Genomic DNA, 23,651 nt, shown 5'->3' on the forward strand with positions numbered 1-23,651 from the left:
GCTTATGTCCTCAGAACTTAAACGTTCAATATTACGCCTTTTATGATCATCATTTTGCAATAACAGCACAGCCCTGCATTGTTCCCAGTCCATAAAAATCCTCAGAAAACTACTTTTAGCCCTCTGTTTAAAGTTTCCAGCAAAAAAAAAAAAAAAGTTGAGTTTTAGTTTCTTGCTTTAACTTTAACTGATGCTTTGCTGGACTATCCTCAAGTGACGCCATAAAGCGCTGATTTAGAAAAACTTGCATGTCTTAGCATAGACTTTATGAAAGGTGCAGGCAAATTTAAGGATGACCTTAACTCATTGCTGGTGAGTTTCTCACTGGGCTGGAGACACAGATTACAACGACGAAACATTAGCATGGTGGGTTTTGCATAGTTTGGGGACCTCAGCGTTTTAATTTTACCCCCTAATTTAGCGTAGTTGACCGAGCTTGGATAAAACGTGTTGACACGTTGGTAAAAAGTCTCCGTCAGACCGGAGATAATGACCCTTCCTCGCAGCTAAAAGTGGTTAAATTGCGACTAATTGATGTCATCATCTTCTGCCGAATTAATTTTAAATAGGAAATCGCAGCATTTCAGAGACGTCCTCCGTGCTTTTTCACAGAAATCCCTCGCAACAAAAATGCCTGTGAGTCGACGGCGAGCCGAGCGCCGAGTTGCCCCGAGGGCCGGAGCGGCGGCCACCGAGCTGCCATCAGAAGATAGAGAGGGGAAATGAAAAGGGAAAAAAAAACACTCAGGCACAGTTTTGGAATTGTTTTCATCGCTGCCCGTTTCCATGGCTTGTTGCTGGCTGCTGAAACACACATGACTGTTGCTCCGCCCTTTTTTTTTTTTTTTTTTTTTTTTGGTGCACTTCCTGAGCCGAAGCACCACAGGGAAACAATTCTGGCAATGCGTGCTTTCTCGATGTGACAGACCCTCCCCTCCCCACCGCGTTGATACTATCGCCGCCCGCCAAACATTTTCAGGAAGGATATTAGTTCATCATCATTACCGCTCGGAGGGGTGCAAAAGTTCCCACACTTTTGGCCGCGTTTGTGCCCTGATTCACGTCAACGCTGACGGCGAGCCAAGTCCGAGCCGGGAATCCGCGCGACAAATCTTCCACGTTTGGAAACGCGACCTCCAACCCCACGTTTCACCAACCCTCCCCACCCCTCCCCCGCCCCACCCCCACCCCCACCCCCCACCCTTTTGTTCAAGAAGAGACCTCGTCTGTCAGCGAGGTTCATTTGACCGTCTCGGAGCCGGGCCAGTCAGCTCAGCTCGATAAGCCCACACAGGAAAGCGCCGGGACATGTGGAGGGTCGAGATAGAGGCGGCCAGTGTTTCCAGAAGCACTCACAACCAACCGACCGTCTGCCCCGCCTCCCCCAACCCCCTCGCCCCCCACAGACTCGCACTCCTCTCACTCCCCCCGACATCCATGTTTTGAAGCATACGAGCAAAATACGGGAGACCAGACATGATGTCAGCCTCTCTGCTGCTGTTGGGGAAGGGGGTGCGGAGGGGGGTGGGGGGTGGGAGGTTAGTGGGGAGGGTCCTTGTGCACTCGCGGCATTGGCCGCACGTCAAGGCTGTCGATGCTCAGCGTGTCGGATCGCCACTTCAGGGTCGAGGCCGCGTCTATACAGGGACTGCTCTTCAGTTTACAGTAGAAACTGTCAGTCAGAGGCACACTCGACCCCCCCCCCCCCCTTCACCCCACCCTCCCACCCCTCCCCTAGGTGGCAATAAACAGCATGCCACGAACCAAGGCAAAAAAAAAAGAAAAGAAAAGCACCTTTATTTAGCCTCTGGTATACTTAGCCCTCTGTTTATAGCGTCCCGCAAAAAATGCTTTTGGGATACATGTTCTGGAAGTGGGGCGAGGGGTGAAAACAAGTGGGTAGAGCCAACGGCGGGGATAATGGTGTTGCCACTAACTATGGTGAGACACCAGCGCCATTTGTGACGCCACAAAAGGCCGACTTTTCCAGAACTGCGTGTCTTTGGCGCTCGCCTAAAAAAGAAAACCGGCGTGGCACAAGCAGCAGGAGTAAAGGATGCACTTTGGATGACTGGGAGAGTGTTACTGTCATAGAACATTAGTCAAGTGAATATTTCACATCATATGGGACTTTTTAAAAATATCCATTTTATCAAATACCCCGACTGTGGTCCTCTCCTCATTGTGCTGATGTATATCCAGCTCCTCGTAGCCACACCTGCTGTTGGTTTTGGGCTTTGTGCGGCTCCCTGGTGTTCTGTGTCAGGTCGAGAGTGGAAAAGAGGAAGAATCTACGCAGCTGCTACCTGTACTTTACAACCCGAGTTTCCGTAGGCTGACGTCTATGCAAATAAAACCCTGCAGACGGCTTTATTGAGTTTGCCTGAAATCGTATCCGCGGGAGACGCCTGTCTTTTTTTTTCTTTCTTCCGGCGTGTATTATCACTTTTCCACCGTCTGAACGGGAGGCGAACAAGTCATCCGTCTTAACTGACATCCGCGATGCGCCCGCAATGTTTTCTTGCTGACATGGAATGCAAAAAAAAAAAGAAGTTTAATCTCAGCATTTTTTTTGTTTTGTTTTGTCGTTTCCACTGTGAATGATCAGCCCTGACATCAAGCCGGCGCGTTAGCATCTTTTGCATGTCACTCGATGCGGAACATCTGAGGTATCTCCCCTGTCGGAGGTCACACAGCTTCCTGTTATCGGGCGAGAGCTGGACTAAATGCCTCATCAGAGCGTTCGCCGTTCAAACGGCCCAATCAGCTTTGTGTGTGACGGCAATTATAAATGCTTTTCAAGTGGAAAGAATTAGGCAGAAATCCGTTTGACTTTGTTTAAAAAATGCAAATTGGTGGTGGTGGGGGGGGGGGGGTAAAGAAGAAACCCCAAACATCCGTTTTAATGTTTAACATACTGTATTTTCTCCCAACTACATTAGTTAATCCAAATTGAAAAAGGGATTATTGCATTATTCTAATCTTCTGCTCTGATACATTTTTACATAGAGGTCAGGAATAAATTGTGTTCAACTGTATTTTTTCACGCAGTCCAGTGTACAGAGGAATAATGAAGACGCTCCGGGTGAATTCCGCCTCTTAAAAACTCTGTTTGAAAAAATCCAATTTATCTGTGTGTGTTTTTAGTTTGCTGCTTTGATTTTAATGCAGTTAGAAAAAAGCAGTTAAACGAACAAACAAACAAACAAACAAACAAAGCAGGGGAATTATCTTTCAACCAGCACTGATCAGACTGGCTTGGCCCTGTTTGCACTGTGAAACTGTTAAACCCACAAAAAAAGAAAAGAAAAGAAAAAGAAACCCACTGAGCTCAGAGCAGTTGCTGTCATGGTTTCTCTCTCCCCAAAGGGCTTCTGACCTGCAAAAGCCGGGCAAGGGAGTCGAGTCCAAAACCGTGCACGTGCCCACCGATTGGCTAAGTTAGTCATTTAGCTAATTCTCTTAAGCTCCCGGCTGCTGCTGCTGCTGCTGCTGCTGCTGTTTCTGCAGAGAAGTAGAGCGTGCAGCGACCGGCGGGAGGGGGAGGAGCCGGCGAGAGTGGTGTAAATCATCAGCCGGACTAAAAATACCCGCAACATCACCAAAAGCGACACCCCGGAGTTTGTCTGCCACCAAAATAGCCTGGGCCGGGACTTTGATGCGGCGCTGCGGCTACTAAGTATATCACCTTTTTGTCGGTGACCCTAGACGGACGCGCTTTAAATAGCCCAGGCGGGCTGCATTGAACTTGAGACATTACATAAGAGGATAGATCGGTGGCCCTGTTTCCTCTCTCGCTCTCGCTCAGCAGCCCTGGAGGCCCCCGACCTGCTCCGCTCCGCTCTCTCCCCTCCGTCAGATGAAACCAGGTTATTTGAAATCTCATTTCGACTGCTGCTGTCCGCCGTCCGTCGCTCATTCCTTCTCTTTCGATGCCCGTGGCCAGATGTGGGAAAATTGGGCGCCTGCTAGTTGTCAAAGGGAATCCTATTCTTGGAAAAGACCTGAGTCACTGCTGCTGCTGCTGCTGCTGCTGGTCTGAGGTGGGCACGGCAGATGGATACAGGAGAGGCAAGGTGTTCAGAGGAACTTCACTTTAGTTTTCCCTCCAACTAGCTAACTCAACTCTGAAAACCCCGCAAACGTCTCAAATTACACCCGTCGTCACATCCTTATTTTCCATTCTGGACTTCAGCGAAGCAGCAAATGATAAATGATCCCTCAAACGCCGTTGGTTCCCTGAAAACTGCTTATTTAGTCGTCTGTTTACAGCCAAAAACACTGGGTTCTAGCTTCCTACTGAAACTAGATTGTCTTAGATCCGATTAGACTTGATGACACCCCGTGAGGCCGTGTTAGAAGACTAGTGAATTTCCTCCTCAGGTTGCAAAGTCCGGAAAACTGATACTTATTGGGACTCTGCAACGAGTTTGAGAGTGTGGTCACTGACTGAGCTGATTCCTTGAAATAGGAGATCAAGGGTGAATTCCAATTCCTCCCTTAACCCTCAATCTCAACCCTCAATCTCAAAAATGTGCGATCCCGCGAGGTGCAAGTGCTGTCCCGATTCTAAGAACGTCAAGTTGAGGGAGGAGTTTAAGGGCTGTATCGCCCTCAATATTGAGATTCTCCGGCACCACCCTTGGCAGGAAGGGCTACCCAGAAGGCATTGCGTATTTTCGCCAAGACATCTTCGAAAAAGATCGCGATGTAAAAGCGAGCTACAAACGGAAGTATTTTCTTAGTTAATATATATAAATATTACGAAACCATTGTATTGTCTTAGTTTAAGAGTTTTTTTTATGGATTATTGACATTGTTGTAGCGCAACATTTTTTTTTTTTTACTTTACGAGGTTTGACAACCGGACCGGCGGTCCCGGCTTCACATTACTTGTATACCTCGTTGTGTAGCGAAGGAGGACTTCTTCCTTTTTCGCCGTCTTTTTCTTTTTCTCCTTCTTCTTCGTCGTTGTCGTCTTCTTGACAGACTGGACGTAGCTTTGGCGTAAGGCCGCCCCCCACAGTCTGAAGACGTAACTGCACTTAATGGGTGTCCCATTTCTAAGCCCTTACACTTATTTTTGAGGGCCAAGATTGAGGGCCAAAGATTGAGGGTTAAGGGCGAGGGTTGAGATTGAGGAGTTAAGGGAGGAATTGGAATTGGCCCCAAATCAAAACAAACTTTATTTATATAGCACCTTTCATACAAAAAAATGTAACACAAGTTGAACAAAAAAATAAAATGTCCCACAAGGTGCAAGGGATGGACCTTTCTCTTTGGTGGGAGGTTCTGTGTTTCCATCACCCCTAGAATTGCACAAAACCTAAATATCGCAATAAAAAATTTGAGTATTAGAAAAGCCTATTTTCAAATATTGCTAAAAGGCTCGCATGAGGTGGTTTTTCAGAGGTATCGTAAAAGTGTCATGGAAACACTTTTTTCACACTTACACGTCACCGGACGTGATGTACAGGGGTCACGTGACCAGTTCACTTCAAATGAAAATTGCGCGTAACGTTTGAAGGAGGAGGAGACAGAATATTTTTTCACAAGTAATCAAAGAGACAAATATAACAACCCTTCTTGACGGTCAACAGACGGAAACAAACTAGCGCAAACATAATTCTCGTAAGTCTTGTGGGATGAGATTTTACGAGAATTATGTGCGGCTCGACGAGATTTTACGAGAATTACGGCTTATGTGTGTCACACCATTCAATGGAAACACCTGCAAATCGCAATTGTACTTTTTCCAAATTTAGAAATATTGCTTTTGTTTTGCGAAACACTGTCGTGGAAACGCAGCTACCGACAGGCTGGAGACTCAAATTACCATGAGTAAATACAAGCAGAGTGAATTTTGCATTACATGAAGTGTATTCATTTCTCGTCCTTTCCTGCGCGCTCTGTTCTATTTCAAAATACGCCAACGTCGCCGCTCTGCGCTCATTCGTCTCGTCGTGGGTTAAGTCGTGATTCCGGGACGTCTGTGCTGCTGGTGAGGTCGGTGTCCACGGGCAGCTCTCGTTCCCGGTGAGCGATGGCCTCGTGGTTAATCATTGAGCCGAGCGGCATGCTCGGCGAGGAGAGTCGGCGTCGGGCGGTCAGCTGCACGGAGAGCGCTGAGAGGGAGGAGAGAGCGGAGACAGCCCGGCCGTGCAGGCTTCACTGCACACCTGATTAAAGACTCTGCACCTCGCTGTCAGCAGTACAGGAACAGTAGCGTATGAGTGTATGAGAATCACAAAAAAATGCTTCACTTGATCATTTCTCTTGTTTAAAAAAAAAAAGCGAATTCAAACTTTGTGCGACGTAAAGGACACTCCTCGCCTTTGAGTGCTTTTACTTTGTAGTCGGTACTTGAGTGTAAAAGCCCAGATTTCAACTTCGCTCGCTCTGTTTTTTCCTGTTAAACTTCTTACAACCTCACTGAGCCCCGATTTGTCGCTAGAGGTTGGGAAAACTGTTTGTGGAAAGTGCACCAAAACGTGGGCTCTGGTGATGAATGTGTTTAGCATTAGACGGAGGCAGATGATTGGCTCGTCGGCCACCGCTGGCAGGGGGAGGGGGAAAAAAGCCGTTTCAAACCTCTCAAAAGGAAATAAATATGCATATCACAATAAAATACACCATCCGGCGCTCGTCGGATAAAATGTGAAGGAGCCGCAATTTAGAAAGTGATCGTTGGCTTATTGCAGAGTCTGTATATACACTTGCCTGTCCGTCTGCTAAGCTGCACCCTCCCCCCCACCCACCCCTCTCCACCACGTCCAGCCCTGCAAAAAAAAAATTAATAGCCTAATGGCACACTGCTGAATTGGCTGGATTGAAGGCACACGGCTGCTGTGTGTGTGTGTGTGTGTGTGTGTGTGTGTGTGTGTGTGTGTGTGTGTGTGTGTGTGTGTGTGTGTGTGTGTGTGTGTGTGTGTGTGTGTGTGTGTGTGTGTGTCTTGGTTAAGCCTGCTGCAAGGCCAACTGTGATCCGGTGTAACTAGCGCACACATGATTAGGTGTAATCTCCAGGCCTGGGCGACACGGCTGCTGCACTGAGCCTGTGAAAAGATGTCGGGTTGAGGGGGCAGGCAGAGCGACAGACGAGACCCTGACACCCTGACCCGACCCGACCCGATCTGGCCCGGCCCGGTCTGGAAGTGGCCTGGCCTGGCCTGGCGGGGCAGCCAGAGGTAAAAGACAGGTTGACTTGTTTGGCTTGAGGGTGTCAGCTTGGCTCTCGGCCTGCAGGAGTGAAGGTGGCGCTGAGCGGTTTGGCTGCCGCTGCTGCTGCTGCTGCTGCTGTTGCTGGTGTTGGTGTGAGGCGGCAGAAGAGGGAAGGCACCAGACAGGGTGACAACTGATAGGGGCGGCCGCCGCCGGTATCAGGCCCGCTCACCCTCATCCAAATCCCAGATTAAAACGGGTCCGCCCCCACCCCCCCAAACCCCTCATCTCTTTCTCTCCAACACCCCGTCTCCATCTCATTTTATCTAACCCACTAACACTTTTACAACCCCGCCAGCCCCGCCCCCCCCGCCCCCGACCCCTCCACCTTCCCTGCTCGGCTCTCGGTGTCTCTCCCTCCTCCTGCCCTCCTCTCTGGTGTCACGGAGCCCCCAGCGCTGGATCTCTAGACTGCTGAACCGGAGGCGGCGGGCTGCTGCGGGGACGCTGCCACCAGAATGGTGAGGTAGGGCCGCAGATCCATCCCGTCCCACGGCGGGCACGCTTTCATTCTCTCCCTGACAGAGAAGAGCTTCGCGTCCTCCTCTTGTTTGCCTTCAGTTGAGGGACTTTGGATGAACTCTGGGGAAAGCAGGTCTCCGCACGTGTGTGTGTGTGTGTGTGTGTGTGTGTGTGTGTGTGTGTGTGTGTGTGTGTGTGTGTGTGTGTGTGTGTGTGTGTGTGTGTGTGTGTGTGTCCGGCGAGCTGAACCGAAGCCGCCACACTCGTCCCTTCCACCTCCGTCTTCCTATTGTTGAGATAATTTTGACGGGTGACGGCAGCCCGCCATGAGGGATTAGATCTGGATTAGTGACATAAGGCATTCTCTCTCTCTCTCTCTCTCTCTCTCTCTCTCTCTCTCTCTCTCTCTCTCTCTCTCTCTCTCTCTCTCTTTCTCTCCGCTCTTATTATTATTTTTTCTCTGTATGAATCTGTGCAGGATTAAAAACAATGGGCAAAAGTAATCAGTCCACCAGCTGACGGCCGTGACCGCCCCCCCCACCCCCCTCTCCACACCCTCCATCCCAGCGGCTCCTCAGCGCTGAAATTGTTGTTTTGAGTTTTTTGCATCATCAAAGAGAAATTCACTGTTTTTATTGGATTCTCAACAATTTTCAGTCAACTAACTGTTTGTTTTTTTGCTTTCTGGAGAAACAGCTAGGATGTACCTGGGCAGTTTGAGATTCTGACACAAACCAGTGCCAGAAGACAAAACTATAAAAAAAACAAAAAAACAACAGTATTTTTGTTTATTTTACAGTATTCATGTATATAAAAAAAATAGTAAATAAAAGACTTGGTAGAAAAAAACAGCAGTAAAAACTAAACAATCATTTTAATACCAGGCTACCAAGGTAACATTTAATGTTGACAATGTTTGACATTTCATGTTTGACATTTAGTGTTTTTTTGTTTGCTAATGGAATCAATGAATTAAATAATTCCGAAATTCTGAAGTTTTCAGAGGTTGTAAGTTTTGTCCACCTCACGCTCTGGGGTGGCCCAAGTCAAGTCGTCTTCCTACGACCCAGAAAATACACACAAATCTAAACGACAGCACAAACAACAACCTTGCCAAACGCACTGCTAATCAGCAAAAAAAAATCTCAAACACCTGGAAAGAATTGCTCTTCGTGAACCAGCTCCCTCAGCTGCAAACCGTGGACAGTTTTGATGCCGCAACTATGAACCTCAGGGAGACTAGCGTGAAAAGATCTGCGAGGAGACGTCGAGCGTCTTTCACCGCTTTGTTTCCACCCCTCTTGAGTCACTTCCTGTCTTGCCAGCAAGCCGCTGCGAGCCCCACCAGACGGCCCGCCAGACTGGCAGAGACATTTCCAGTGTCACGCAGGGGGCATTGTCTGATTCCGCCTCCACTTTCACATGTTTCCATGACTAATCCCCTTGTAATCGGTCACAATTTATCATTTGTAAAGTCCCATTTCTAATCGCTCCCCCCCCCAAACCCCCCTCCCCTGCCTGGCTTTTGGATCTGCTCCGCCTCCTGCTGGGGGGGGGGGGAGCGAGGTCAGGTGTAGTCTGGGTCAGATGTCTGCTCTCTGTACCGTCCAGGACTTCCCCTCCGTCTCGCCCGCGACTGGTCAAGACACGTCGAAGGCGAGATGAAGTCAGTATTTATATTTGTATTTCGAGCCAGCAGGTGTTTGGGGGTTTTTATTTAGTGCAGAGCCTAACCCTGCCTTTGACCTGCGACAATGGAGGACGGCTGTCTGGTCTGAGCTGCTGCTGCTGCTGCTGCTGCTGCTGCTGCTGGCCCAGTTGTGTCAGGTGTCTCTGGAAATGCACTGGATTCATCTGACCTGATCAATCTGAGGGACTTTCCGTCTGTCATTTAAAGTTGGCTAACCAGAGTTTTTTTACTGCCTGGTGGTATAGCAAAAGCCTGTCGCCTCCAGCAGTCACTTCCTGTTTGCGTCACGGCGCGAAAGGAGCCTGATTGGTCGGCGCGATACTGAGATCGACTGAGTGCGGTTGGGATTCTTGAGGTTTTTGAGACGGACATGTACGAAAGAGGATTAGGGCCACGAGAAGAGAAAAAAATCTTACAGGAAAGAGATTTTTATTTAAATTCATTTCGAGTTTCGAGTTGAAATTTCGTGAAAAATAGTCGACGTACAAAAGATGAAATTTTGTGAATAAAGTCGAAATCTCGTGAATAAAGTTGACGCAAATAAAGTGTAAATTGGCGAGTAGACTAGATGGATGGTGGATTAAACCAGTTACCCACAGTAATCAGTAAACATATTTCTACTTTATTCTTGACTTACTTCACGTTGACATTAATTTCAAAATTTCGATTTCATTCACAAAATTTCGCCTTTTTTGCGTCAACTTTATTCTAGAAATTTCGACTTTAATCTCAAAATTTCAACTTTACTCTCCAACTGGAAACTTCAAAATCTATCTTAATTTTTTTCTCTTCTTGTGGCCCTAATCCTCTTCCATGGACGTGACAAGGCAGCATGGTGGTGTGTATTTTTTTTCGGGCAAAGTGGCTGAAAAGCAAGTAAATTTATCCCACTGAAAACATTTTCTTTAAACATTTTTCGCGTTCAGTCCGCATGTCTTTCATTTGTTCAATTCCATCATGTTCTGCTGTTGAAACAATTCAAATCATGCAAGTTTCTTATCTTGATTCATCCTTAAATTCTGAAATGTTCGTGTTTTTTCTTACTTTTACTCTTTTTACTTTACGTTGCTTTTTTAGGTACTTTTTAAGGCTATCCGGAAAAAAGATTCCACTACTGTTTGCAGGCCATGGCAGCGGTTTAAAGGCAGTTTTCCCCTCTGACTCACGAGCGGCAGCCTGATTGGCTACTGGACACACAGTAGCCAGGGAGTTTTAACCCAGTGATCCCTGCTTAGCTCAGCCCACCCACCCGGTCACTCACTGCCGCTGGACCGACTCGCTCCAGAACACTGATGCTGACCTGGTTTCAGCTCGGTGTGGACGCCAGCTGGTTGTGAAGGCCCAGCTGAGCGCATCAAACAGTCACACGGTGCAGAAAAGCGCTCCACTCACCTGGGAAGTGGACGGGATAAATATTTGCCCGCTGGTGTTTTGCATGAGAGGAAGCGATGCGTAATTATTATTAGCTTGCGGTCCCGCTATGTGCGTGCGTGCATGTGGGTGTGTGGGTGTGTGTGTGTGTGTTTTTTTCCTCTCAAAGAGAGCCGTGACGCTCGGTTTAGATCAGCTCGGTGAGTCACCGCCAAACAAACAAGGTGATTATAATCTGCTCAAACTGCGACTCACAGGGGGGAAATATCATAAAAAGTCCCACAACATTTTGAAATGTTTATTCTGAGCACTCCAGTGGTACCATCGGGCATTTTTGATTTTTCAATTCTTTCAATATTTCTCCGTAAAACTGCATATTTAGCCCTCTTTTTACAGCCTCAGCAAAAACTTCCTCTGAAAATTGTTGCTTTGTTGGACCTTCGGCATGTAGGTCAGAAAACTAAAATAAGGTGAACTAGGAAGAGGGAACCACCGTCTGTGAGGAAGCAGTGTCTGGCCCGGCCCAGTTTGGCCTGGCCCGGTCTGGCCTGGCATTCACCCATGCACTCACACACTCATACACCAATGGGTGCATGAGTGCTTGTTTGTTTTTGCACGCATTTTCTCAAAAGTGGAGCAAGCCACAAGTAAATTATGGACTTTTTCCTCATTTCTGGGAATTTCAAACAAATTATTGTTCGGGAATTGTGGCAAAAGGACAGTTTTGCTCAATGTCAGACCATTTGAAGCGACTGTATGCATGATTTTATCCTCACACATGAATCAAATTTATATTGTGTGTCTGTTTGTGTTGTTTTTTTTAGGTGGTTCCACCCCAACATCACCGGAATTGAGGCAGAGCAGCTCCTGTTGACCCGGGGCGTCCACGGCAGTTTCCTGGCCCGGCCCAGCAAGAGCAACCCCGGGGACTTCACCCTCTCTGTCCGGTAAAACCTCCCATAGCCACCTCACAGCGCCGTCCTCTGGGAACTTTGAACCTTCTGTTGTGATTCAATCCTACTACATAGACCTACTGTGCTGTAGGAGGATGCTGAGGTTGGAAGTGACAGGCGGGAGGATGACAGTAGGTGCTAAGAGCAGATGTAGGGGTGCAGGAAAGGGGTTAGTGTGAAGATCCAAAATTAATTAATCAACTTCGACAGCCCTAATAGGTACATTTTAAAAGTCGTTCTTCTCGGAACATATTGCCTCGTATAAGCTTCCTTGCAGGTTCCCGTTTTAGTTTGGGGGAAGTCGGTGAGCGACACCCTGCTAAGAGCAGCTCGAGGCCTATGACTGCCGCTGCTGCCCTTAAACATCTTAATCACTCTAATTCAGCTGCCTGCAGTGGGAATTTTGAGCAGGGCCAAAGGCTGCACGCTGCGTCGATTACAGAGGGCTGGAGGCAGCGCGACACGCAAAGAGAGACACTGTTTCTTTCTCGGCAGCGTCGTCTGTCAGAAGACGAGCGGGTCGGCCGAGAAGCTGGAACAGAACCGAGCACATCTGTCGCTCGGCGGGTCGGTGGAGGTACAGTGACCCTGCAGTACCTGGCTGGATCCCTCAGACTTCAGCCCTGGAATCAGGCTCATCTGTCTTGCCGAGGCTCCAGTCTGAGACTTTTTATTTATATCTATATATATATATATATATAATGGAGCCTCTCAGCCTGGAGTGAAAGCAGGAAGCAGCTGCTGGAGAAGCTGTTAAAACCACTGAAGAAGACCTGGAAGTGAAGTGCAAGCTGAGCTGTCGCCGCTGCTGCTGCTGCTGCTGCTGCTGCTGCTGCTGCTGCTGCTGCTGCTGCAGAAGAGATTAGCGCGAAAGCATGGATGGTATTTTTTCTTTTTTTGCTATTGCCACACGAAAGTGAAATGGCAGAAAAGTAGGATTGGACAATCGCATTCTGAATTTTCATCAGATGGACTTCCCCTGTCCTGTCGCTGTCTTTTTTTTAGCTGGACAAGGAATGACATGAATCCTTCACATTGGGCAAATGCTCCATGTGTGGTGTCAACTTAGTGTGGAAGGACAAAAAAAGAAAAAAACCCAAACGCCTTTACAGTAAAAAGAATAAAACCCTTCAAAAGGGAAAGTATCTGTTCAGCCACTGACCTTCACTGCCCATGTGTGTGTGTGTGTGTGCGTGTGTGTGTGTGTGTTTAAAAAGTGTGACCTGTGTAGTGGGTGTCGTAAATCAGAGATGACACAGGAAGTCTGCTGCGGTGGTGCTGCGGCCACACTTTATGAAACTTCACACACACACACACGCACTTGCACTCGCACTCGCACGCTGAGGTCAGACGTCCGCCGTGCGGGGGACTCGACACCTGCTGCAGGCGGGCGGTCACATTGAGGAGGAACGCAGAGGTTACGAGCGAGGGAGAGAACGTCGTCACCACTTCCTCACCTTAACTGACTGCAGGCTAAAATTCACCACTTTGGCTGCTTTATGGCCACGCTGGTGCATCCGCGACTCATTCAGTTCGGGTCCCATATCAGACCGAGATTCTTCATTTTTGTTCCTACAGGCCAGGCATGGGCAAACTGTGGCCCCGGGGCCAATATGCGGCCCATTAAGCTTTTTAATCTGGCCTGCCAAACTTGAGGAAATGACATTAATAGTCAGTGAGTCGTAAAATAGCTGTATTTCATGAATTTCTCTGTGTTTTAAGAGTCGTTTCAATAAAGAGCTGAATACCATGGAGCTATTCATTTTCAATGGAGATTAAAGAACGTGTTTTCTACACATCCCATAATATATTTGTTTCCTCCTATGAGGTGCATGGGTCACCAAAACACTCCATCCCTCTGCTCCTGCTCCGGCCCCTCTATCACATTTTAGAACCCATTGTGGCCCACCAGTCAAAAGGTTTGCCCACGCCTGCTATGGCAGCTGTACGTCGCAAGAAAGCTGTATATTTAGCCCTCTGTTTACAGCCTCCTGCTTAAAGTGACCTTTGGAAGGAGGCAGAAACGAGGCGGGTGCAGGGAGGGCGGAGCCAGCACTTTGCTGGGGATGTGGGTCAGTAACCTTGCGTAAGTCACGGTGCCGTCTGTCTGGAGATTTTTATGGTTTTTTTTTGTATTTTTTAGGAGCTTTTCCCTGCACGATATGGACACATGATTGCTAGAAAACATTGTGAATTTGCTCATTATGACACTTTTTAATATACACATCAGGTGCAACCACACCTGCAGGTAGAAAAACAAAAACATGCACGCAGCAAGTATTTGGATTCAGTCGGAAGCTCCATTTTTCCCAATCAGCATCCTTGAAACGGCGTCTTATAAAAGCTTTTTTTTTCCGTTTTTAGTGCGGTAACAAAACCGTTGATGGGACACCTGGAACTTCAAAAGCCGCCAGTTAAGAAAAGAATCCATTTCAGATTTTTCTCCATGAAGAGCTGGCTTTAAAAAAAAAAATGAAGAATGAAGTAACGTCCTTGACGTCGTGTCATACGATGACCCGTTTTTTTTTTTTTTTTTTACAATTTCTTAACACGTTTCACTGCTAAAGAGGCTGCACACATGGGAGAAATTTTTAATTTGAAAAAAAAAAACTGTGTATTCTCTCTCTGAACTCATCCGCATAAAATGTATTTTCAAAAAAAAAGAAATGAGGAAAATAGGGAAGATAACAAGCTAATTATCCACATCAAGTGAAGCTTCCCAAGGCCAGCCCATCACCATGCCTGCACTAATCTCAGTCCGTCTTTCCCACACGCACACACACACACACACACACGCACACACACACACACACACGGGCACTGTCCTCCTGCTCTGTGTCTTATCGGAGCAGAGGAGAGCGTAATTAGCCCGTCATTAGCCAGGTTTCATTTTACCGAGGCTGTCCTGACTGCGATGCTTATTGTTCTGCTGCTAATGGACGCTGAGGGAGTGTGTTGTCTCTTCCTCCCTCCTTATCTCCACCACCTCACCGCTCCTCTGCCGCAGAGAGGGAGAACAAAACCAAAGAGTTTTTGCTTTTGCTGCCGAGCCGGAGGAGCCGCCGCCACCGACGCTAATGAGAGCGTTTCGAGGATTCTCCAAAAAATGTAATCAAGCCAGAGTCGGCTGCTAGCGCAGCAAAGAGGGACAAAGTTTGAAGCGGGGAGGGGAAGAAAAAAAAAAAAAGTTGAATCATAATTTACATTGGAGTGAGCCTGCATGAAGAGAGCCCTCTGGTCAAGTTTCCTCATTTCTGCAGCTCTTCAAACCCACTTGAGTCCCACAAGAGGGATTTTGAAGGTGATCTCAATGTGGCAAATTACCAGAGAGAGTAAATGGATTTTTTTTTTCCTTCCCTCTTTTATATAGTTCTTACACCGGTGTGCTTGTTTCTTGTGATGCCAGGCTGTTCACTTGTTCTCAGGCAACTTAAGAAAGCAGGTTTTAATCACGAATTACAAAACAGCAATTCAAAAAAGGACTTTTATGATATAAATGTCACTTTTATCACTGTCCACTCGCCACCCTTTCTTTCTCTCTGTCTGTCTTTGTCTCTGACGGGCTCTTTGTGATGTCACAAAGGGCACTCATACCTCACAGTCTTCCAGGTTAGTGGCAACACATCCAGCCAGCTCTCGCTTCCTCAGTCAGTCCTGCAGAGCATCAGCAAGCTGCAACAGAACAATTTAAAGATTTGCTTTCGACAGTGGAGAGCCTTCTTTTGCCATCGCGTCCTTCCCCCACAGTTCAAACAGGCCCTGTTTGCACTTGGTCATTTCATGAGTTTTTCATATTCCGATCGGCAAAAAGCACACGAAGTAACCATGTGCAAACAGTCCAAATCCGTTTTGTCATCCGAATACCAAAACCACCTCACGGACGTGTGAACAGAGTGCGAGCTCAGTCCACATTAAGGACCGCCTACTCCACTCACCTCTCCCGTGTACGTACTTGGTCGGCGCCCCACCTCCCGGTGTCGTCATTATAAAGTTACAAACACGAAGCGAAAACAAATCATTTTTGTTGGACTCTTTTATTAGCATGCTAATAAATTTCATTCCGCATTAGCGTATTTTGTCAGTGGAGCAGCGGTCGCAGTTTCCCAGAGATTAAATGTGCGACGTTGCATCCGAAAATTTGCCAGCCACCGTTGATCCGAAAAAGCGTGCAAACGGTTCTTCCTCCTTTCTCGAATGACTCGATTGCACAATGGGCCCGTTGAAAGTACACGGCGAGCGGCGCGGCGCGACACGGCGCCTCATTCCGACCCTCAACTTCACTTCCTCCCCCGGCAGCGTTTAAGCATAAAGGCTCGGAGCCGCGGCTGAAAGCGGCGACAGCCAAAAGAGCCTGTCGTGACAAAACGAGAGGCTCATTTTCACCGTCTGTGATCTGTAACGACAGCAGACGCTTTATTTTCCCCCACATCTGATGTGTGTTTTTTTTTTTTTGTTTTTTTTTTGGCGGCAGGATCAGAGGATGGATGCACAGCAAACAGACGACAGGGATGTATTATAGAGGAAGCCATATGTTCGGGGTTTTAATTATGTGTTGAATATTGTGTCCTGTTGACTAAAACCTATCCCCAAATTGCTCAGGGGGTGAAAATATGGAAGGGAAGAAAAAAAGGGGGGAGAGGCTACTGCTGCAGAAACAGATGTCTGCTCTCTCTGCAGGCTGGATGGAACGGGCTGATGAAAATAAAAAAATAAAATAAAAAACCCCACTGACCTCATAAAACATCAGGAATTTTATTTCGCTCCGGAACACGAGTAGTCCGTCGAGATGAAAAAGTTTGAATGGAAATGGAGGCAGAAATGTAATCATCCCCAATGCGATAAGCGAGCTGGTTATGGTAAAAGGGATTTCTCTCCGTGGTCTCTGGCTGCACTGGATGAGAAATATTGCTTAGAACAGCTTTGGGGCGAAGCAGGAAACACTTTGTATTTTGTGGGGCTTTGTGAAACAGGAGCCCGTGGTTTTCTCTCTCGCTCTCTCTCGCTCGCTCTCTCGCTCTCTCGTAGCAACATATTTTTTCCACTTGTTTGTCTTGTTCAGCGTCGTCCGTCGGTTGCACTCATCTGTATTCTGCTGTGAAGCAACAAACTCGTTTGCGGGCCTCGTTGCAGCGAGAATGTGGGGCGGAAGAAAAATCGAAACGTTTAGTTCTTCGTTCGTCCTGAACACTTATCCCGATGTTTGCTGCGTGTCGCTAATGCATCCTGCTTGTGTGGGACGGCTGAGTTGAATGAAGCGTCAATGCATTCTGGTGCAACATATTATGTCATATCAATATATTATCTTGTGTGTGTGTGTGTGCGTGTGTAAAGGAAGGGAGAACACTGTACGACTTAAAGCTACAGCTTTCGATGAGGATTTATTTTTTTTAATTGTTATTTTTTTCTCATAGACAATATTCAATATTGGCATTTTGACTGGTGGTGGAAAGTGCAGCTCTGGAACTTAAAATGATCCAGCGCTGCTGCAATCAACACTAGTTAGTCCAGCTGTTGCACCGCCGGCCCTTAAATCTCCTGAATGCTTCACTGTACGCCGGATCTGCATCTGCCTACGCTTGAATTTAAACTGTTCAATACCTATAAATACTGTGTGCCTCAAGTGGTCATGGCAGTTTGCCACTAATGACTTAAATGCTCTCAACAGGGTTTAGGGATGAGGAAGCAAAAGTGTGAGGAGGAAGTTTTCTGAGCAATTTGAGTAAAACGTCAAATACATACATACGTGAGAATACATTAGGAATAAGGAGGGTTTTTTTGGGGGGGTTTTTTTAGGCTGGCAGTAAACAGATAATCACCCACAGTATGATGGCTGCCACGAGTCTACAAAATAAAAATAAAACCTTTTTAATTGACTGAAAAGCATCACGATCGTTCCACCAGTGTCCAGCGTGTTCGCAACAATACACAACAGCCGCTAACGTGTAATCACATTTTATTTAATCGTCTAATCTAAAGTAGTCCGTCACTGGACGGTGTCGCTTAAATCTGATGACACATTTTCCACATATAATCTGCGCCGATGACACCGGTAATCCCGGCCCCGTTTAATCCGGCTCGGCTAAACGTCCCTTCGCGTACATGGCGGCCAATAGGACGTCGGCCTCCGACACGTATCGCCCAGAGTTAATGGCGCCGGGCAAGAAAAACCGGCACTTTGGGTAACCTGGAGAGTCGTCGACTCCTCCAGCAGGTCGACAGGAGCCGACGGAGCCGTGGAGCGATTACCCAGAAATACTGGGAGGAGAGAATGCAAGAAAAAGTCGGCGGTGGGTTTTTTTTTTGGGGGGGGGGGGGGTAAGGCGAGAGTGGAGGAAAAAAAGAAGAGTAAAATTCATGAGGACGGTGAGAAAAGTGATGGAGGAAATGGGATTTGTGCCATTTGATACGACCATTAGCTGATAATCAGATTCCAGGCGGCGAAATGCCGAGTATTGTGCCGCTCGCCGCTCATCAGATAGCGCCGACAGGCCGGCCGGCTCGCTTCCTGTATCTCCCTCCCATTTATGTTTTGTTTTGCTTTTTTTTTTTTTTTCTACTTTTTGCTGCAAACTCGTGTCAGAAAAAAGGATGAACGTTGGAGAAAAAAAACAAGAACAAATGGGAAGTGAGGCGGCACAGCATTTCACCATTTCTGGAGTGGCTTTGTGCGTGTGTGTGTGTGTGTGGTGTGTGGTGTATGTGTGTGCATCCATTCCTTTTTGAATATGCTAAACCGCTGCCAAACATTTCCTGCCTTATCACCCTCAGAGCCGCCGGGCCGCGTGCATTCGATACGATACACTACACAGTATTAAAAGGAGGGATTATTCCCCCGTGAGAACATTTGCATTGTTCCGTGTGCGTCGGCCAGGCGACAATGCATTGTGTATTTGATTAAAAAAACACATATTTATGTGTATATATGGATCTGTATTTCTTTTTTTTAAGTCGTGCAGCTTTTTTCCATCCCTGTAATGGCTCGCGGCTTATGCGATCACATTTTGTGTTTTGTCCAAGTGAAAAAAATAAATAATAATGTCAGTTTCATATTACGTAACGGTTGGATGCTGTATGTGTTGCCTGTTTCTATTTTTAAAAAGGTGTTTTGGCTTCGCACAAACACGTCGTAGTAAATGCGGAGACGTGCAAGTGTGACCGAGACGCGTTTGGATTATTTTTCTAAAAGTGAACTGCAGCGTTTTTCAAGGAGAGCAGATGGCTTAATAAGGGTTATTTCATAGCGAATGCTGATGCAAACTGAGCGTGGCATTGAATATATGTGTGCGTGGGTGGCTGCTGTTTGCGTGTACGTGAAAAACAACGCTGTGAAAGAATATATATTGAAATGAAAAAGTCAACAAAAAAATAAATCTTTTTCCTTCCTTCCCCCGCAGGCGGAACGATGAGGTGACCCACATCAAGATCCAGAACTCGGGCGACTACTATGACCTGTACGGCGGCGAGAAGTTTGCCACGCTGGCCGAGCTGGTGCAGTACTACACCGAGCAGCAGGACCTGCTGCGCGAGAGGAACGGCCACGTCATCGAGCTCAAGTACCCGCTCAACTGCAAGGACCCGACCTCGGAAAGGTGCCCACACACACACACACACACACACACACACACACACACACACACACACACACTCCCGGATCCACGCTCACGCATCACGTGCAGTCTCTCGACTATCAAGCAAGCAAGTAGATGACACATAGAACACTGAAGATGGAGCAAATACAGATACCAGTACTGACACTTTCTACTAATGGAGGTGGATTTATCATCAAATGGCTAAACTACAAATGAATATAATGACCTGCAAGTGTCTAAGTGAAATATTAATTACTTAAAAGCCACGATGGAATTTGGACAAGAAGTTTTGGGGAAATCAAAAATATTTGTCGCCACCGTTCAATGGCTTTCTCGCCTCATAGCAGAAGCTGGTTTGCCCTTCATTCAAATGCATCTCCTTGGAACTTTGAATTGTCGCACAGGGCAAAAATATCTTTATTTCATCTTTATGGGTGCAGCACTATAAATATAGCTCGCTGCTGTGAGGAACAGCCAGGTTGTCTCTCTGCTGAAACTGCAGCAGTGCATACAGAATAGAGACTGAAACTAAAGTATCAACCTCATTAAACTGGTACTGATAAATACTAATATCAAAACTGATATTGATAAATGCCAATATGAAAACTGGTATCAGTATTATTCTTCAATACTATTTAGGGATGTCTGATATTGACTTTTTGCCAATATCTGATAAGCCGATATTGTCCAAACGCTTAATTTCCGATTCCGATAACAACCGATACCGATATGTGGAGGCTTTTGTTCCCAAACTAATTTTAGGTCACATCACATAGCTCTTGTCTTGTCGTGGAATTAAAACATTGACTACTTTTATTGTGATGCCTAGCTAGATGCATTCCACAAGTTAACATTTTCTGTAAAAATAACTTAAACTTAAGTTATGGGAAAGTGCAACATTTTGTCTCATGGAATGGGACTGAAGTAAAGTGCACACAAAGGACACAAAAGTGCACAGATATAGACAGACTCAGTCCTTAGCCCATTGGTAAACATGAGCAAAAACAAAACCTGCACCCCCACAGGCATCCATGATTTCATGCTCGTTTGGCCAAACCCGGCGTTATCGAGTTCTCATTATCGGAGGAAAAACCAATAACGATACATTCAGATTTGACTTTGACGGAAAATGCTAATGTCGGGTCGATATTATCGTACATCCCTAACATTATCATATTATTCACCCACTACTACTGCAAACTCCCATTTGCACACGACTCGAGCCAAACAAACCAAGACGAAGGAAAATATTGGAGGCTAGCTGCTAGCTGCTAGCCTCTCCTCAAGTCTTCCATTGCTGCTTCACTTCCTGCCTGCCAACAGTTGCTCGGTTTCTAACTCCGTCGACTGAGATCAAGTCGTCACGTCTTATTTTCCGACCTTGAAACAGGCGTTGCAACTCGCCCGACTGCTTCTTGCATTAACTGCCGCCGACGCTCCGTTGAGAGCGCTAACGCAGCTTCTGAGGCGTTTCTGTGCCCCTGCTGAGAACTCCCAGCAAAAATATTGAAGGCTTAACCATCTTCTTCGAATGTGATGCGGAGCATTAAAATGATGCATGTGCATAATGCCACATGATGCTTTAGTGTCGCTGATATTTTTCAGTTTTTATTCTATTATCATTATTTTTTTCGGTCCTACTAGCAGGAAACAACTAAAAGTTAGTTGGGGACTGAAAACGTGGCAGTCAGTGAGCCGGAAGGCCATCACGCTAACGGCGGCTCCGTATTCCACCTCATTCAGATGCCTGCAAACGCAGCCATCATGTTTTTATGCTTCTCCGGCCTGCAAACGTACCTGCATCCATCTCTGCAAAAAAAAAAAAAAACAGTGAGATGGAACTCCGACACCAGCGGGGACATTTTTTCTTTTTTTCGAAACACATCCATCCGTTGGATGTGTTTCGAAAAAAAGAAAAATTCAGGCAAAAACCTTCAGGCAATTGGATTCGCTGCTGCTGCTGCTGCATTAGTGCTTCTCTCACTTTTGCCGTCCGTCTGTTGCCCTCTTCAGCGCAGCAGCGACATTGTTGAAACCTTTACATTCAGTTTCACCGTGCTGTCAGGAAGCTCTCGGGCCTCAGCCGTGTGAGTGTGTCCTCGGGACGTTCTCAAGTGTCTGAGAAGCTCGTCAAAGACTCGTTTTTCTCCTCCTTCCTCCCTTTGATTGCTTCCCTCTTTTTGCCCGCTGATTGGTCACGAAATCTAGTGCGGCGCGCCAGGCCCGAGCTCAGCTTTCCTGAGCGATCGATGAAACTAGCGAGTTTTCAAGGAGGAGACGCTGCTGAAACGCTGCGACTCTCCCGTCTTAGCGGAGAGCAGGAGCCGCTGCAGAGTGATTGCAGCGAGGCGAGACCAGATGATGCCCCGTCGTTGCCCATAATCACCCCTCCTTCATTTTTTGCAGTCACGTGCACATATGTAGACACACAACCGCGTACACCTTGCGTGTTTTCTCACCGGCGATGCGCCTCTCTGCACGCCCACGTGTGCGAAAAAAAAAAAAAAAAAAAGCGCAAGTGCGCATTCAAATGCGTCTGGGAGTGGGAGTCGTGTATTTGTTTGTGTCCTCCAGCTAACATCCTTCCAGTGAGTGTCTGCAGGTTGGAGGCCCGCTGCGCACGCACGCACGCACGCTGTCGCACCCACCCACACACACGCACGCACACACAGCTTAGACCAGCTGGTGTGTTAATGCCAGATATCCCCGCGCTTACACGCAAACAGGAAGCGCATTAAAACACACACACACAAAGGAGGCCGTGTTTGTCGCATAACTTTTTTTCTTTCTTTCTTTTTTTTTTTGTGTAAACGTGCTCGGCATCGTGTCGTCCCGAGCGGCTTGTTGACAATTTCTACACGCCGACAGTTTCTGTTGAGGTCACACACTATCTTGTGAGATCCGTGTTTGGTTTCTGTGGTTTTTCCATTCTATACGGGGGCCTCCTACACTTTGTGCTCAATGCGCGGTAGAAAAGGAAGAAGAAGAAGAAGAAGAAGAAGAAGAAGAAGAAGAAGAAGAAGAAGAAGAAGAAGAAGAAGAAGAAGAAGAAGAAGAAGAAGAAGAAGAAGAAGAAGAAGAAGAAGAAGAAGAAGAAGAAGAAGAAGAAGAAGATTTCGCACGTTTTTTTTCTTTTCTTTTTTTTTCATCTCAAGTTCAGCGACTGTGCGAGACTCGACTGCTTCTCCGGTTGGACTCACATAATGCAAATATAAACAAAAACATCATTTGAAGCCCGCAGCTTCAATGTGGGAGTTTTTTTTTCTCCCCCCCCCCTCGAGATCACAATCGCACGTTGAGTTTTCAGCCTCGACTTTTGTTAATTGTCTTAATAATCTCTTGCACTGAACAAAAACTGCATCATCAGGCCGCAGGCTTTGCTGCTCGAGAGCCTCGGAGAGAGAGAGACAAAGAGAAAGAGAGAGAGAGGCGGCTCAGCCAGTCTTGTGCTAATGACGGCTGCGGCGGGAGCTTCGCCGGCTGCCGCCTGCTTTTTATTTCATCTCCGTCCTCAGAGGGCCCGCTCGCCACTCGCCGCTCGCCGGGCTTCAGTGAGACGATGCAGCCGGCTGACACGCCGGCGTGCAAAAAATAAACACGCCTGGAGTCTCTGAAAAGGAGTTAATATATATGTTTTTGACAATGCAAAAACTTGAAACGCTCTCAAAGAGTTTGCTTGTTGTGATGGAGCTGCAGAGACTAACAAGCCCTCCACTTTGTGCTGCCTTGCAGCGCATCCTCGGCCGTAGCAGACAAGCAAGCGGCTCCAGACAAACAGCCTTGTTTTACATAACCAGGGCTATTCCCGCTGAGATATGAGAGATATCTTTTGTGCTGTTTACAAAAGTTTGCTAGCAACGGATTTAGTTAGCGGCTACGTGGCGGTCGCAGATGAATGATTTAGCAGCTGTGGAATCAGTTCAAAAAGATGCAAATGTTGACCTGAAAAGCAAGCAGGACCGCTGGCCCCAAAATGTAAAGCCGCCTCCGCTGCTCTCCAGGTGGTACCACGGGCACCTGTCCGGACGAGATGCCGAAAAGCTGCTCATGGAGAAGGGCAAAGCCGGCAGCTTCCTGGTGCGGGAGAGCCAGAGCAAACCGGGCGACTTCGTCCTCTCGGTTCTCACCAACGAGGAGAAACACGAGAGCGTGGACCGCAGGACCAAAGTCACCCACGTCATGATACGCTACCAGGTGAGGCGGATACCACCAAATCAATTGCTAGATTGTGTGTGTGTGTCTGTGTGTCTGTGTGTGTGTGTGTGTGTGTGTGTGTGTGTATATAAATATATATATTTGGGATGTTAACAGTTAATCGATTGTCGATTAATTGTCGATTAACAATTTAATAAATTAAATTAAATT

The 23,651-nt window shown here is 47.1% G+C and overlaps 1 protein-coding gene across 4 annotated transcripts in view; it reads left to right on the plus strand.

Moving 5' to 3' along the window:
• Nucleotides 1-23,651, plus strand: part of ptpn11b (protein tyrosine phosphatase non-receptor type 11b) — a 53,543-nt gene that overhangs the window by 1,895 nt on the left and 27,997 nt on the right. For 3 of the 4 annotated variants that reach the window (XM_076026539.1, XM_076026538.1, XM_076026542.1), the window contains exons 2-4: nucleotides 11,569-11,691; nucleotides 19,092-19,286; nucleotides 23,288-23,480. In XM_076026539.1, the coding sequence (XP_075882654.1) occupies nucleotides 11,569-11,691; nucleotides 19,092-19,286; nucleotides 23,288-23,480 (511 nt within the window). Of the gene's footprint in view, nucleotides 1-7,568; nucleotides 7,688-11,568; nucleotides 11,692-19,091; nucleotides 19,287-23,287; nucleotides 23,481-23,651 lie in introns of those variants that run through there. The other variant, XM_076026540.1, reaches the window with a different exon arrangement.

Source organism: Nelusetta ayraudi, unplaced genomic scaffold (assembly GCF_046127955.1).
Source record: "Nelusetta ayraudi isolate G7.1 ecotype Tasmania unplaced genomic scaffold, CSIRO-AGI_Nayr_v1 ptg000019l, whole genome shotgun sequence".
Taxonomy (NCBI): domain Eukaryota; kingdom Metazoa; phylum Chordata; class Actinopteri; order Tetraodontiformes; family Monacanthidae; genus Nelusetta; species Nelusetta ayraudi.